The sequence below is a fragment of the Oncorhynchus mykiss genome, chromosome 16 (assembly GCF_057628025.1).
Source record: "Oncorhynchus mykiss isolate SJ-2025 chromosome 16, ASM5762802v1, whole genome shotgun sequence".
Lineage (NCBI taxonomy): Eukaryota > Metazoa > Chordata > Actinopteri > Salmoniformes > Salmonidae > Oncorhynchus > Oncorhynchus mykiss.
Window position 1 is genome coordinate 75,271,230 of NC_143037.1, and position 18,305 is coordinate 75,289,534.

The 18,305-nt window shown below is 41.7% G+C and overlaps 1 protein-coding gene across 1 annotated transcript; it reads left to right on the plus strand.

The window, feature by feature from the left end:
• The first annotated feature begins 845 nt into the window (after window positions 1–845).
• Window positions 846–16,147, plus strand: amigo1 (adhesion molecule with Ig like domain 1). Its single transcript, XM_036947743.2, has 5 exons — window positions 846–1,174; window positions 2,429–3,063; window positions 5,763–5,945; window positions 10,869–11,357; window positions 11,603–16,147. Exons 2-5 carry the CDS (start codon window positions 2,545–2,547, stop codon window positions 12,008–12,010), a joined length of 1,599 nt encoding a protein of 532 aa, XP_036803638.2. The 5' UTR covers window positions 846–1,174; window positions 2,429–2,544; the 3' UTR covers window positions 12,011–16,147.
• Window positions 16,148–18,305: the final 2,158 nt, after the last annotated feature.

Below are 18,305 nucleotides of genomic sequence, written 5' to 3' on the forward strand. Positions count from 1 at the left end.
GAGAGGATGTTAGTTCAATATGTAGCTAGATGTAGAAGGATAATGTTAACTAGCTAAAGTTGCCCATGAATGGAAGTTAGACTAGCGAGCAAGCATTTTAGCCTGGTAGCCAAGGACAACAACAAATAAAAGCATGTACTGTATGACAGAGTGACAGACCATTTCATCAACTTGAAAGAGAGAAGGAAGGCATTGGTGTTTCTCCACAAGTAGGGTGAGTCAACGTGTTTTTTCTACTTGCACAAACACGTGTACACACAAACACGTGCACACACGCACACACATGACACACAGAAATCAGAACCATGGACAGCCACATCATATTTATCTTATTGGACTAAATAGTTCGGGGTATATTTGAGTTGTCCCTGTATTAGACTAGGCAGAGGGGATTTGATGATATTGACATGTTAAAGTTGAAATGCTGCTGGAATAGTGGAGGCAGCTCCGGGTTTCTTTGTGACTTGCGGTAACACTGTGGTTCTAAATCAATAGTTGATTAGCGGTCCTAAAATATCGGAAACATTAACTTGCTTGACCAGGCCGTAGGTCATGTACTGTATGTTACTGTACATGTGAAATGCTTTGTGGACTTCACTGGACAGAGGTTGCTATCCGGTTTTGTGATGAAACAAAGGTGTGGTTGAATTCATTCTGCCACTGTGTCTTCTTATTGTCTCGGCCTTTAGGCCAATATATCACGGTCGCGGGGCGTATGAGCTAACAGGTTATAGATCAAACAACCGATTATCACAATACGTAGGTTAAAATATGGATTTTATGGAGTGGGTACCACTAGTATCGCAGTGTGAGTGTTGGCCACCAGTCATTGTTGGTCTAGTATTGGAAGAAAAAAAAGACGTCTACAAAAGTCGGCCAGTTGCTGTGGGCAGCAGTGACACTACACAGACTGGAGTATTATGAATAAGAAAAAAACACGAACAATTTCTTCTGGCAAGACAAGACTGCTCATGCGCTCCCATGATTCACCGCCTCAGCTCGCAGAGATGCTGCTGACAATGCGACTCATGAAGAGAAAACGCACTGGTTTGCTGCAGAAGACGTAAGGAATCGAAGGCCGTCGCTTGGCTGACCAGACCACTTGTCCTCAGGAACATAATACATCATCAGAATACCTGGCGTTGAATGTATCTCTGTCATTAATTCAGGTTGGGTGAGTGCCACCGGTCCAACAAGGACATGTGTTCTTACATTTCTACATAATCTTATCCTTGCGTAATTTTATAGCGAGTTTTGGATGCGGCGCGGAGCAGTGTGTTGTCAGAATCTGGGAGCAAGGAAGGATTTCTCCAGCGCTCTCTTCTTTTCGCCCTGCATCCCACTTCTTGTCTTTACATTGGATAGACTATTACTGTAAGGGACTAAAACGAGGTGCAAATTATAAACAGACGTGTCCGATTTGGTAGCGGATGGATTTAATTTCAGAAAATGGCTTAATCTGATATGACGTGAAGGTAGGATACATCATTTATAATTTATCAACATTTCCATGAATTGATCCATTGCTGTGTTTTTTTGCATTAAATGGAATGGAGCAATGCAACATTGAATTCACCAGCACTGTGCATGTAGAAACTAATACAATTACTAACAAACGATTTGTTAAAGCGTCAATCAGCATTTGAAACAAAACGTTTTTTCTTCCCCCTTGTTTCGGGTAAAAAAAACTGAGGGATTGGGGCTGGAGAAATGTAACCACTCTCAAACGGATAGACAGCGCTACGGATACAAGGACTGACCATCCATGATATCAACACTATTAGTTTGAACCATGTTTTGAGACTATACAGTGTTTTGTTTACATCTGTTTTGTTTACAAACATTGGAGTGAAAAAAAAAGCTTATATTTTAGGTTCTGATGGGGCGTATGACAGTTGAACTAAGCTCACGAGACATAAGTTATATTCTTCAAGAATCAATGGGTACATTTAATTCATTCAGAAGCAAATAATGGGTGAAGCAACTGCAGATTGCCCCTTTAAAGGCAACTGACGTTGAAAATTATGACAATGCCCATTTTAGTGTAAGAGCTGTTTGAAAAGACCACCTGAGATTTCAGCCTGTTTCGGTGGGATGGAGATTTAACCTGCCTGGCAGTAAATTAGTTAATAGACCAATACAAAATAGTGTTCCAAACCTCTCTGGCCAATAACAGCTAATTTCCTGTTTTCTTCTCCAGACAGTCCTAGCTAAATTCTAGCTTGAGAAATTGCTCTTTGCTAGGAAGCCATTTTTGTTTATTTTTCACACCATCATAATTGAAAACAATCACAGTAAGGTCCTTCATTGTTACCCAGAAATGATTGTATATTAATATTATATGGCTCTATTGGACCTTTAAAATTTGAACACATTGATACAGCCGTCTCTGTTTACAACAACAATAGTTGGTTTGCTTTTCTTTCAGACCTCAATTAAGCGATGCCAGGGATTCCGCCAGCTGCTGCTCCATGCTGTGTAGGAAGAGAACCATAATACAGGAAGTTCTGCTCCTTAAATAACAACAACACACCAACAACTAGCATGTTGCCTCCACACAGAGCAGACGCCCTGCCAGAGCCCTCTCCATCTGCCTCTGCCTCTGCCTCGGCCTCTCCATCTGCCTCTGCCTCTGCCTCTCCCTCTCCCTCTCCCTCTCCCAGCCTGAGGAGGGTCCAGGTTCAATGGGCCTTGTACCTCTCCCTGGCCCTCCTCTGGTACCCGTCTGGGGCAGTAGCCTCAACCCTCAACTGCCACAAGACCTGCATCTGTGCCAGTAATATCGTGAGCTGTTCCAAGATGAACCTGACCACAGTGCCCACTGGCCTGCCTCTCTATACGGCTGTCCTGGACCTCAGCTACAACGACGTCTCCCGGCTGAGGGCTGAGTGGACCACGGTGAAACTCACCAAACTCCACAACCTCCTACTCAGTCACAACGGCCTTCACTTCCTCTCCTCCGAGGCCTTTGTCTACGTCAAACACCTGCGCTACCTGGACCTGTCCTCCAACGACCTGCGACAGCTGGACGAGTTCATCTTCGAACCGTTGGGGCAGCTGGAGGTGAGAGAGAGAGAGAGAGATAACCTACTAACCTTCTGCCAAATATATGATCATAATTAGAGACACATATTTCCCAGACCAACAAAGAATTTAGAACACAAATCACATTCTGACAAACTTCCATATCTGTTAGGTGAAATACAGCAGTGTGCAATCCCAGCAGAAAAATGTGTGACTTGCTTCCACAACAAAAGGTCAACCAGTGAGTCAGAAACACCAATGTAATATAACCTATATTTATCCCCCCCCCCCCCCGTCATTCTTACATTCTACTATTAGCACATTGTCACACCACTGTACATCTCTTATGTAGCATTTTAAACTGCTAATAGAAAAAGTATAATTTATTATTTTTAACGTTGCTATTCTCTTGGAACTATTTGTGTGTATAATGTTTACTGTTAATGTTGTTGTCTTTGTTTTTGTTTTTTCGTTGCTTTTTTTTTGTTGCTTCACTTGCTTTGGCAATGTTTCCCAGGTTTCCCATGTTTCCCATGCCAATAAGGCCGTTTGAATTGAGAGAGAGAGAGAGAAGGAGAAACAGATATAGAGAGAGAGAGCGACAGACAGACTAAGATGAGACAGTGAAAGAAAGATAGAGAGTCAGACAGAGAGAGAGAGACACAGAGACGGGGAGACAACAGACAATGAGAGAGAGAGAGAGAGAGACAGAGAGGAATAGAGAGACAAAGAAAGGTAGATAGAGAGAGAGACAGAGAGAGAGAGAGAGAGAGAGAGAGAGAGAGACAGAGAGTGAGAGAGAGAGATAGAGAGACAGAGACGGGGAGACAACAGACAATGAGAGAGAGAGAGAGAGAGAGAGACAGAGAGGAATAGAGAGACAAAGAGAGGTAGAGAGAGAGAGACAGAGAGAGAGAGAGCACGATAAAGAGACAGAGAGAGATAGTTGTTTTTACAATTCTGACTTTTACAAACAGTACAAGTCAAAAGTTTGGACACACATACTCATTCAAGGATTCTACATTGTAGAATAATAGTGAAGACATCAAAACTATGAAATAACACATATGGAATCATGTAGTAACCAAAAAAGTGTTAAACAAATCAAAATATATTTTATACTTGAGATTCTTTAAAATAGCCACCCTTTGCCTTCACGACAGCTTTGCACACTCTTGTCACTCTCAGACAGTTTCATGAGGTAATCACCTGGAATGCATTTCAATTAACAGGCGTGCCTTGTTAAAAGTTAATTTGTGTAATTTATTTCCTTCTTAATGTGTTTGAGCCAATCAGTTGTGTTGTGACAAGGTAGGGTTGGTATACAGAAGAGAGCCTATTTGGTGAAAGACCAAGTCCATATTATGGCAAGAATCAAATCAAATCAAATCAAATTTATTTATATAGCCCTTCGTACATCAGCTGATATCTCAAAGTGCTGTACAGAAACCCAGCCTAAAACCCCAAACAGCAAGCAATGCAGGTGTAGAAGCACGGTGGCTAGGAAAAAACTCCCTAGAAAGGCCAAAACCTAGGAAGAAACCTAAAGAGGAACCAGGCTATGTGGGGTGGCCAGTCCTCTTCTGGCTGTGCCGGGTGGAGATTATAACAGAACATGGCCAAGATGTTCAAATGTTCATAAATGACCAGCATGGTTGAATAATAATAAGGCAGAACAGCTCAAATAACCAAAGAGAAACGACAGTCTGTCATTACTTTAAGACATGAATGTCAGTCAATGCGGAAAATTTCATGAACTTTTAAAATTTCTTCAAGTTCAGTCACAAAAAACGATCAAGCGCTCATGAGGACAGCCACAGGAAAGGAAGACCCAGAGTTACCTCTGCTGCAGAAGATAAATTATAATTGTTGTAAATAAACCACTACTAAAGGACACCAATAAGAAGAAGAGATTTGCTTGGGTCAAGAAACACAAGCAATAGACATTAGACCGGTGGAAATCTGCCCTTTGGTCTGAAGAGTCCAACTTTGAGATTTTTGGTTCCAACCGCAGTCTATTTGTAAGATGCAGAGTAGGTGAATGGATGATCTCCGGATGTGTGGTTCCCACCGTGAAGCATGGTGGAGGAGGTGTGATGGTGTGGGGGCGCTTTGCTGGTGACACTGTCACTGTGATTTAGTTAGAATTCAAGGCACCAGCATGGCTAAAACAACATTATGCAGCGATACGCCATCTCATCTGGTTTGCTTTTAGTGGGACTATCATTTGTTTTTCAACACAACCTCCAGGCTGTGTAATGGCTATTTGACCAAGGAGAGTGATGGAGTGCTGCATCAGAAGACCTGACCTCCACAATCACCCGACCTCAACCCAGTTGAAATGGTTTGGGATGAGTTGGACCACAGAGGAAAGGAAAAGCAGCCAACAAGTGCTCAGCATATGTGGGAACTCCTTCAAGACTGTTGGAAAACCATTCCTCATGAAGCTGGTTGAAATAATGCCAAGAGTGTGCAAAGCTATCATCAAGGCAAAGGGTGGCTACTTTAAAAATTCTCAAATCTAAAATATAATTTGCTTTGTTTAACACTTTTTTGGTTACTACGTGATTCCGTATGTGTTATTTCATAGTTGTGGTGTCTTCACTAGAAGAAAGAAAAACCCTTGAATGAGTAGGTGTGTCCAAACTTTTTGACTGGTACTGTAGTACCAGCTGAATAATTTGATCAAATGTACAATTTCCATAATTACAAAATCCATATTTCCATATTATTCCCAGGTGCTGTTGCTCTACAACAACCGTATATCTCAGATTGACCGCTCAGCCTTCCAGGGTCTCCACAGCCTGCAGAAACTCTACCTGTCCCAGAACATGATCTCACGCTTCCCCCTGGAACTGGTCAAGGACAAGACCCGCCTGGAGAAACTCAGCCTGATGGACATCTCATCCAACAGGATCAAGGTTTATACATCTATATTAAATAATAATGTGAAGTGTAAGTGGGTCTTTCTATAAACTAGGGTGAGGATTTCCTACACTAGACAACTTGTTACAGCTGTTTACAATTCATTGCTAATAATCTGCCGATTTTTGTCATGTCATTACATTAAGATATAAGTTGGGAGCATAGCTATATTCAATACAATTCACAAATTGATTTAAAAACCTGTGTTTAACACTTTCTCATGGTTGGTGTCTTGACGGATTTGTCCAAAATCGTGTGACATAAAATCAAACTTTCTGTCCTTGCATTTATGTAAGTATAATCAGCATTAATCAGTTAAATTAGACATTGAATCCTGGATCTATCTGTCTGACAGTTTTTTTTTGTACAGAGATCTCAGAAATGCAGTGTAACTACTTAACATTTCGTGTCTCATGTTATCAGGTGAACAGAGTTTTCATGGGCACACAAATCCCCCAAAATGTATATTAAATAATAATGTATGTGATTGCAAAATCGAATGCTTCTAACCAAAAAAAATCACCTTAACCGTGTAACTTAAAACCTTAAATCGATACTGTTATTTACCCAGTTATTTACCCAGTTCTTCAATAATTTATGTATAATATTTATTGGATGCGCGTTTGGTGTTGAGCATGTTTAATAATGCCGTGATATTATCAACACATCAACATCTGATCCAGGAAGGAATTTTCTGAATGACAGTCAAGTGACAAACAGCGGTTGCCACTACAACCCACGTGGATCTAATGTTTCCAACCCACGGGGGGAAAAAAGGTGTTTGAGAATGTCCAGGATGTTTTGGTTGTCTCATTCCTTTCACCGGTGAAGACAGTTGTGACTGTATTCACATTGGATCTAATATTTCCAACAAATTGAGGTTGATCATCTGTTGTTGTCTGCTTGATTTACAGCAGGGTCTTGTGAGGTTTAACAGAGAAAGCATTAAGGTAATGAGCTCATGTTTTCATATGTTATATGTTTCATTTAGACACATAGTCTACTGTGCGTAATTGTGCAGGATATATTATCGCGCAACACCAAACCCTATTCTTATTTATTATTCTAAGTATAATGACAACAAATGATATATCCTAGTGAATTTATACACAATATGATCTGGTAATGAAATAACATGACAAATACATCTGGTTTCCATATTATACCTGCAATTTAAAACAATTCCTAGAGGCTTGAAGTAGTCTATTTACACAAAGGCAGGGTCTAATCCTGAATGCTGATTGATTAAAAGCGCATTCCACCGGGTGTCTATTCCACAAGTTACCACCGGCTAAATCTATGAAGTTTAAAATGCCTATTTACTCTGTTCCATCTGACTGCGTAATCCACTGTCTCATCAGCCCAGCCAGGCAATTTATAACCTTGATCTCCACTATAAAAAGCATCTAGACATTAACTCACATTTCTTTTAGACTAACATTTAGTTTTCAACAGCGGAGATTTGTATAAACACGTCTGTCTCTCTGACATTTGAAACATTGTTTCTGTATTCAAATTCGATCTCCCAGCTGACCCATAGTAATGAACATGTTGGGAGTCGGGACGAGACAGACAGGCAGACAGCTTTACTCAGCCGGTCGTAATCATGAATCAGCAGGCATCATTTTTTATGGATACATACAAAAAAATGTCTATTGGAATAAAGGTCAAATGAAACGGAAGTGCAGCTAGTTTGCAGTCTTTCCAGCTTCAGTTTGAAGTGCTTGTGTTTTCTGTGTTGTTGACTAGCTCCTCTGAACAACAGTGTCCTGACGAGAGAGCACATTTTCTATGCCAGGCCAAAATCGCACCTCATTAGCTCATTGTTATGGATGCATCCAAATAAATGTCACTGGAAAACAGCTTAAACAAATGAAGCTACTGTTGTTATTGTCTGCACTGTTTGATGGGACTGTAAGCTAGCCGTAATTGGCTAGCAAGCAAGGGATAAGAATGTTGCCAGCCAGTATGGCAAAGGAATATTTAAAACGAACGACTGGGTCCATATAGATACAGAACAAAAAGACTGAACGACTGGGTCGCGTCCATAGATACAGAACAAAAAGACGGAACGACTGGGTCGCATCTCTGGCAACCGAACCAATAGAACGAACGACCAGCCGGCTTGGGTACCAACCCTAGATTTGCTTCGGGACTATATATTGTGGAAGGATGAAATAGTATGAATAAATTCATCAAAATAACATTTTAATGGAAATGCCTTTCACAAAAACCTTCTCTATTAAATGTTAACTACAAAGTAGCCTGTAGTATGTCTACCTGGCAGAATGATATCATGATTATTTGCCTCAATCCATTTGTTTAGCTAACTCTCATCTCATGTGAAGACTTTATCATATGCTTTCTCCCGTTGGTTCTCTTCCTTTCATTGTCTAGCAGCCGTTAAAGACATTATCCTAGTAACCGTTATCCTAGTAACCATTACCCTAGTAACCATTATCCTTGTAACCATTATCATAGTAACCATTATCCCCGTAACCATTACCCTAGAAACCATTATCCTCATAACCATTATCCTAGTAACCATTACCCTGGTAACCATTATCCTAGTAACCATTAGCCTAGTAACCATTATCCCAGTAACCATTATCCTAGTAACCATTATCCCCGTAACCGTTACCATAGTAACCATTATCCTCATAACCATTATCGTTGTAACCATTATCCCTGCAACCATTATCCCGTAACCATTATCCCCGTAACCATTATCCCAGTAACCATTATCCTCATAACCATTATCCTCGTAACCATTATCCCAGTGCCCATTATCCTAGTAACCATTATCCAAGTAACCATTATCCCCGTAACCATTAACCTCATAACCATTATCCTAGTATCCATTATCCTCGTAACCATTATCCTCGTAACCATTATTCTAGTAACCAATGATAGTTGTGGCATCTTTAATTTCACCTCTTTCAAAATTTCTAACTGATATTTCTATCTCTGTCCATGAAACCGCCCCTCAGGTGTGAGGCCCATTTTAGAAAGGTGTTTTCCCGCTAATTGCATTTTTGGAACATTTGCATAAAGTCTTTACCGCGGTGCCCTGAAATGTGATGAACATTTTAAACTAAACATTCCGATCTGTTCCGTCAGCTTTATCAATTGATAAGGTACAGCATATACCTCCACAGGATAATGGTCACGAGGATAATGGTTACCGTGCTTCTACACCTGCATTGCTTGCTGTTTGGGGTTTTAGGCTGGGTTTCTGTACAGCACTTTGAGATATCAGCTGATGTACGAAGGGCTATATAAATAAATGTGATTTGATTTGCACTATACTACTTTGATACTCATGGTGGGGATTAAGAAGTGAGTATACGCAATGCCCGCTGAAAACATGGGGCGGCAGGGGAGCCTAGTGGTTAGACCGTTGGACGAGTAACTGAAAAGTTGCACGTTTCGAATCCCCGAGCTGACAAGGTACAAATCTGTCGTTCTACCCCTGAACAAGGCAGTTAACCCACTGTTCCTAGGCCATCATTGAAAGTAAGAATTTGTTCTTAACCTTTTGTGACTAGGGGGCAGTATTTTTGACAGTGATTACAGCTGAGAGTGTTTCTGGGTAATTCTCTAAGAGCTTTCCACACCTGGATTGTGCAATATTTGCCTACTATTCTTTTCAAAATTCTTGAAACTCTGTCAAATTGGTTGTTGATCATTGCTAGACAACAATTTTCAGGTCTTGCCATAGGTTTTCAAGCAGATTTAAGTTAAAACTGTAACTCGGCCACTCAGGAACATTCGCTGTCTTCCTGGTAAGCAACTCCAGTGTAGATATGGCCTTCTGTTTTAGGTTATTGTCCTGCTGAAAAATGAATTCATCTGAGCAGACTGAACCAGGTTTTCCTCTAGGATTTTTTCTGCTTATCTCCATTCCATTTATTTTTTATCCTGAAAAACTCCCCAGTCCTTAATGATTACAAGCATACCCTTAACATGATGCAGCCAACATGGTGCTAGAAAATATGGAGAGTGGTACTCAGTAATGTGTTGTGTTGGACATGCCCCAAACATAACACTTTGTATTCAAGACAAAAAGTGAATTGCTTTCTCACATTTTTTTTGTATTTTTACTTTAGTGTCTTGTTGCAAACAGGATGCATGTTTTGGAATATTTTTAGTCTGTACAGGCTTCCTTCTTTTCACTCTGTCAAATATGTTAGTATTGTGGAGTAACTACAATGTTGTTGATCCCTCCTCAGTTTTCTCCTCTATCACAGCCATTAAACTCTGTAACTGTTTTAAAGTCACCACTGACCTCATGATGAAATCCCTGAGTGGTTTCCTTCTTCTCTGGCAACTGAGTTAGGAAGGACGCCTGTATCTTTATAGTGACTGGGTGTATTGATACACCATCCAAAGTGTAATTAATAACTTCACCGTGCTCAAAGGGATATTTAGTATTTGCTTTTTATATTGTTACCCATCTACCAATAGGTGCCCTTCTTTGCGAGGCATTGGAAAACCTCCCAGGTGTTTGTCGTTGAATCTGTGTTTAACATTCAGTGCTCAACTGAGGCACCTTTACAGATAATTGTATGTGGGTATAATCCTAGGCCTATGTTTTTGTATAGGTGGAGTTATGTGCCAATTTGCATATTAAATTCCTCTAAGTACATATGTGGGACTGCATTATATTTAGTTTCAAACCCTTTTGAAAATTTGATCCCAATTTTGGCCCCATTATTTATAGAAAGACCCATGTGCCATCTTTTACCTGTATTTTTTGCACAATTTAATCTAATGTTTAGTGACGGTGCATCATATAACGTTTTTACATTGTAAGTCGTGTTTTTATCAATTACTTTGTATATTCATTGAGTTTCTATATGTTATTGCTTCAAAATTAATTTACTCATTGAGGACATAAACATTTTAATCTAATACAGGTTCCACCCATTGAGGAGCTGCAGGTGCTGCCTGCCTGGATAAAGAACGGCCTCTACTTCCACAACAACCCTCTGATCTGTGACTGTAGCCTATATAGTCTCCTGGCCCACTGGCACATCCGCCGGCTCAACTCAGCCCTGGACTTTAAAGATGAGTACAGCTGCTATCTCCCCGGGTCCCAGAAAAGCAGGGTGGGGGTCTTCGACCTCAACAGAGACTACATGAACTGTAGTACGTTCTACGAGGCGGACGAGGAAGCTTGGCTGGAACAGACGCTGATCTTGCGCTGTGATACTAAACACAGAGATCTGTCTAAGACCTGGGTGATGCCTGGCGATGTAGTGGTGACGGAAGGGCTTAATCAGACAGCCAAGGTGCTTCCTGACGGTAGTCTCCAGATCGGTCCGGTGAAGTCGGAGGACTCGGGGACGTACACATGCTACGCTGTGAGCGAAGCCCTCAACGAGACGCTCTACGTGCTGCTCAAGGTATGTTGGATACTGTTTCATAATGTATACGTGTTGTGTGTTGTAAGGTTGTATGTCCAATGATCCTGTGACATCTTAATTTCCCCTTGGGGGATAATTCAGCTCAAACCAATTCAATTCAATTCAGCTCAAACCAATTAAATTCAGCTCAAACCAATTCAATTCACTCTGGATTAGTGAAAAATGACTAAAAATGTAAATAACAATTCAATTCAAATCAACTCCATTCCTATCGATTCCCAAAGGTGCATAACTTCACGGAGAACGGCAACGGCGAAGCCCTGAACACGGCATACACCACCCTGGTGGGCTGCCTGACCAGCGTGGTCCTAGTGCTCATCTACCTGTACCTGACCCCCTGCCGATGCTTCTGCTGCCCCAAGAAGAACCACGAGGACTCCATCCACTCCTCCATGCTCAGCGCCACACCCAGCCATGAGGACCTGATCAACAACACTGACCCAAGGCACGTGGCCTTCATCGACCCCAAGGAGCTGGGACAGGGGCTGAACGGGAAGGTGAACCCCAACGATGGGGAGGGGGACCAGGGAGAGATGGATGAGGAGGGAGGGTTACTGGGGAAGGGAAGGAGGAAGAAGTCTGTGGCTGAGTCTATTAGTTCTGTCTTCTCTGACACCCCCATAGTGGTCTGAGATGGTACGGACCGTCGATATGGATGTACGCCGTGACGCGATTGGATGGATCAGGGATGTACGTGGTGTGATTGGATGAAACTGTGACTACTTCCTTGGACAGAAAGCCAATCACAGTTCACTAAACCAACCAATCAGAAGCTTCAGGGGAGTGTCAACACATTGCCTTGGTATTAACAAGGACAACTGACAATAAACAGGACCTTTCTCCAGCATTTGATCTGTAGCACTTAAAATATACATACTGTGAAAGCCTGACAGAGGAGTCCCACTGGGCACACACTGGTTGAATCCACGTTGTTTACGCGTCATTTCAATGAAATTACTTTGAACCAATGTGGACTAGACGTGGAATTGACGTCTGTGCCCAGTGGAGTGTAAGAGGACACTAATTCCTTCCTGTGGCACAGTAACGGTGGATATCATGTTTGGACGGTAGCAGTACTCAGGAAGACATTGATTGGTGGAGGACCCGAAAATATGAGATTGTGAGCCATTTTAAACTTTGAGATGTAAAAAAAATGGAGATGAATTAATTTTGGAAAAAAAACATAGTTCGTACATATATATATATATATATATATAGTCAAGTCATGAGCATGAACCTTGTAGACTGACTCATATGTCTATTTAATAATAGGAGTAGACTAGCGTGAGTCTTCTGTGGACTTTGTATTACTTCCTGGCATGGGTACATTTGTTTTGGCCACCGGGCCACCCATCACAGAACTGACTTGGATGGGAATGTCTGTTCTAATAATTATATTTCTATGCATATACCCCTCCACCACCCACAGACAGACAGACAGGCCATTGTTGGCCAAATACAACAACATGGTCACCAGATTCAGAGTTGGCCAAATACAACAACATGGTCACCAGATTCAGAGTTGGCCAGAGTTGGCCAAATACAACAACATGGTAACCAGATTCAGTGTTGGCCAGATACAACAACATGGATACCAGATTCAGTGTTGGCCAAACACAACAACATGGATACCAGATTCAGAGTTGGCCAGATACAACAATATGGATACCAGATTCAGTGTTGGCCAAATACAACAACATGGTAACCAGATTCAGTGTTGGCCAAATACAACAACATGGATACCAGATTCAGTGTTGGCCAAACAACAACATGGATACCAGATTCAGTGTTGGCCAAACAACAACATGGTCACCAGATTCAGTGTTGGCCAAACACAACAACATGGATACCAGATTCAGTGTTGGCCAAATACAACAACATGGTAACCAGATTCAGTGTTGGCCAAATACAACAACATGGTCACCAGATTCAGAGTTGGCCAAATACAACAACATGGTCACCAGATTCAGAGTTGGCCAAACAACAACATGGACACCAGATTCAGAGTTGGCCAAACAACAACATGGACACCAGATTCAGAGTTGGCCAGATACAACAACATGGTCACCAGATTCAGAGTTGGCCAGATACAACAACATGGTCACCAGATTCAGAGTTGGCCAGATACAACAACATGGTCACCAGATTCAGAGTTGGCCAAACAACAACATGGACACCAGATTCAGTGTTGGCCGAACACAACAACATGGTCACCAGATTCAGAGTTGGCCAGATACAACAACATGGTCACCAGATTCAGAGTTGGCCAAACAACAACATGGACACCAGATTCAGAGTTGGCCAGATACAACAACATGGACACCAGATTCAGAGTTGGCCAAACAACAACAACATGGACACCAGATTCAGAGTTGGCCAAACACAACAACATGGACACCAGATTCAGAGTTGGCCAGATACAACAACATGGATACCAGATTCAGAGTTGGCCAGATACAACAACATGGACATCAGATTCAGAGTTGGCCAAACACAACAACATGGACACCAGATTCAGTGTTGGCCAAACAACAACATGGACACCAGATTCAGAGTTGGCCAAACACAACAACATGGACACCAGATTCAGAGTTGGCCGAACACAACAACATGGACACCAGATTCAGAGTTGGCCAAACAACAACATGGACACCAGATTCAGAGTTGGCCAGATACAACAACATGGACACCAGATTCAGAGTTGGCCAAACAACAACATGGACACCAGATTCAGAGTTGGCCAAACACAACAACATGGACACCAGATTCAGAGTTGGCCAAACAACAACATGGACACCAGATTCAGAGTTGGCCAAACACAACAACATGGACACCAGATTCAGAGTTGGCCAAACACAACAACATGGACACCAGATTCAGAGTTGGCCAAACACAACAACATGGACACCAGATTCAGAGTTGGCCAAACACAACAACATGGACACCAGATTCAGAGTTGGCCAAACACAACAACATGGACACCAGATTCAGAGTTGGCCAGATACAACAACATGGACACCAGATTCAGAGTTGGCCAGATACAACAACATGGACACCAGATTCAGAGTTGGCCAGATACAACAACATGGACACCAGATTCAGAGTTGGCCAAACACAACAACATGGACACCAGATTCAGAGTTGGCCAGATACAACAACATGGACACCAGATTCAGAGTTGGCCAGATACAACAACATGGACACCAGATTCAGAGTTGGCCAAACACAACAACATGGACACCAGATTCAGAGTTGGCCAAACACAACAACATGGACACCAGATTCAGAGTTGGCCAAACAACAACATGGACACCAGATTCAGAGTTGGCCAAACACAACAACATGGATACCAGATTCAGAGTTGGCCAAACAACAACATGGACACCAGATTCAGAGTTGGCCAGATACAACAACATGGACACCAGATTCAGAGTTGGCCAAACAACAACATGGACACCAGATTCAGAGTTGGCCAGATACAACAACATGGACACCAGATTCAGAGTTGGCCAAACACAACAACATGGACACCAGATTCAGAGTTGGCCAAACACAACAACATGGACACCAGATTCAGAGTTGGCCAAACACAACAACATGGACACCAGATTCAGAGTTGGCCAAACACAACAACATGGACACCAGATTCAGAGTTGGCCAAACAACAACATGGACACCAGATTCAGAGTTGGCCAGATACAACAACATGGACACCAGATTCAGAGTTGGCCAAACAACAACATGGTCACCAGATTCAGAGTTGGCCAAACAACAACATGGACACCAGATTCAGAGTTGGCCAAACAACAACATGGACACCAGATTCAGAGTTGGCCAAACAACAACATGGACACCAGATTCAGAGTTGGCCAAACAACAACATGGACACCAGATTCAGAGTTGGCCAAACACAACAACATGGACACCAGATTCAGAGTTGGCCAAACACAACAACATGGACACCAGATTCAGAGTTGGCCAAACAACAACATGGACACCAGATTCAGAGTTGGCCAGATACAACAACATGGACACCAGATTCAGAGTTGGCCAGATACAACAACATGGACACCAGATTCAGAGTTGGCCAGATACAACAACATGGACACCAGATTCAGAGTTGGCCAAATACAACAACATGGATACCAGATTCAGAGTTGGCCAAACACAACAACATGGACACCAGATTCAGAGTTGGCCAAACACAACAACATGGACACCAGATTCAGAGTTGGCCAAACACAACAACATGGACACCAGATTCAGAGTTGGCCAGATACAACAACATGGACACCAGATTCAGAGTTGGCCAGATACAACAACATGGACACCAGATTCAGAGTTGGCCAAACAACAACATGGACACCAGATTCAGAGTTGGCCAAACAACAACATGGACACCAGATTCAGAGTTGGCCAAACACAACAACATGGACACCAGATTCAGAGTTGGCCAAACATAGTAACTGTAAATTGTGCTACAACGGATTGAATCGAGCCTTTAGGTACCTCTCTGGTCATGAATAGTCAGAACCAGTGATTCACACTGAAGAGGAACAGCTATGTTATAAACAAACATCACACTACAGCCCAGAGACCAGACTGAGTGGGCCTGTGAGTGGGAACCAGGAAATGTAGCTTATAACATGAGTGTGACTTATTTTACACTCTCAAGTAGGCAGACTGCTAGGTCAGATTATTTATTTAGTCATAATGAGATAGCAATAGAGCGGAATAGCATAATAAAAGTTCATTGTGGTTCACCTTTATTGTTGTTCGCTTGATGCTTGATTCAGTTATTTGTACAGTAGGTGAATGAGGAAGTCTTCACACCCTTGTTAAGCCATGCATTCCTATTGCCTATCTGTTTTAGGAAGCCAGTCACTAAGAGATGAGCTATTATACAATAGTGTAATGGAAATACTGTTTATCGTGGATTCATAATTGTAGATAAAAGAAAATGTATTCTTTCAAAGATTTGCACACTGAAAAAAGAGACATATTGAGGTCTGTATACTGCACCATACGACATGCTTCTGCCAGGTGATGTCGTTCTTCGTGGTAATGTTCCCTGTCATAGTGAATGCACTGTATAGTAGGTGAACACAGCCAGTCATTAGGACAGCTCATTAGAGAACCACCTGTCTCCACCTGCTAGCCCAGGTTCATGAATATACATCATCATGCTGTAGCTAGCACGCTATGTACCATGAATATTCATCATCATGCTGTAGCTAGCACGCTATGTACCATGAATATTCATCATCATGCTGTAGCTAGCATGCTATGTCCCATGAATATTCATCATCATGCTGTAGCTAGCACGCAATGTCCCATGAATATTCATCATCATGCTGTAGCTAGCACGCTATGTCCCATGAATATACATCATCATGATGTAGCTAGCCCTCTATGTCCCATGAATATATCATTATGTTATGTCCCAGACTGACAGGAAAGAGATGGGTTATGTTGAAAAGGAAGAAACATTTTGAAACATTTTGAAACGAGGATGTACTACCAGAATACGTCCAATAAGAACACCGATTTTTAATTCCCTGTTGCAGAAGCTTTGACTACAGTGTGCCCCACTGAACACGGCCCTGTGCTCTGTAAGGCCGGGGAAAACACAGAGTTGTTCATTAGTGTTGTGCTGTCTGAGCTGATTCAGGTAACACATCTCTTCCTCAGTACGTTATTGGCTCTGTCTTCAAATTCAATTCATAAATGCAAATTGTATGCAGGGCCTTTTCAAGAGCTGCTGGCTGTTGAGCCCAAATGAACCAGGTTTTCAAGTAGACAAGGCTGTTCACCACCGTCCATGTCTTGGCGAATCAGAACGGTGTCATTACATTATCGTGAGCGTCTTTTGTCATGACAACGACAGGGCTACTGACGTCTGAATGCTAATTACATCGTTTGATAAGGCTTCCCTCTGCCTCACTGTGTGGGTGCTTGTGCGTGCCTGTGCATGTACGTGTTTGTGTGTGTCTCCCTGTGTGTGCGCAGACACATTTTTTTTTCCAGCGTGTTCTCCTATGCCACCACACCAACACAAGTCCATTATATCAAATCAAATCAAATCAAATTCTATTGGTCACATACAGGTGATTAGCAGATGTTATTGCGGGTGTAGTGAAATGCTTGTGCTTCTAGCTCTGACAGTGCAGTAATATCTAACAAGGAATATCTAACAAATTACCCAAAATACACACAATACACACAAATCTAAGTAGGAATTAATTAAGACTATATACATATGGACGAGCGATGTCAGAGCGGAACGGACTAAGGTACAGTATAATAGTATAATAGTATAGAATACAGGATATACATATGAGATGAGTAACGTAAGATGTGTAAACATTATTAAGTGAATGAGATACTGTAGAATAGTATAGAAAACAATATTGAATTATGTTGTTTAATTAACCAGGCTAGAACAAACCATATTGAACTCCGTAATTCAGTATGAAAACAAATGTAGCTTGACTTGAGCGCTCAGGGCATTTCCTTCAGATCACCCTAATGACATACAGCAGAGGAAACTACTTAAGTACAAATACTTTAAAGTACTACTTAAGTCATTTTTGGGGGGTATCTGAACTTTACTATTTATATTTTCGACAACTTATTTTAACTTCACTACATTCCTAAAGAAAATATATATATATATATATATATCCTCTGACACCCAAAAGTACTTGTTATATTTAGAATGGCTTAGCAGGACAGGAAAATGGTCCAATTCACACACTTATCAAGATAACATCCCTGGTTATTCCTGCTACCTCTGATCTGGCAGACTCACTAAACACAAACACTTCATTTGTAAATGATGTCTGAGTGTCTGGTGATCAGTAAAGAAATAAATCAAGAAGACTGTGACGTCTTAGGAAGACCCATATGGCCCATAGGAAGGCCCAT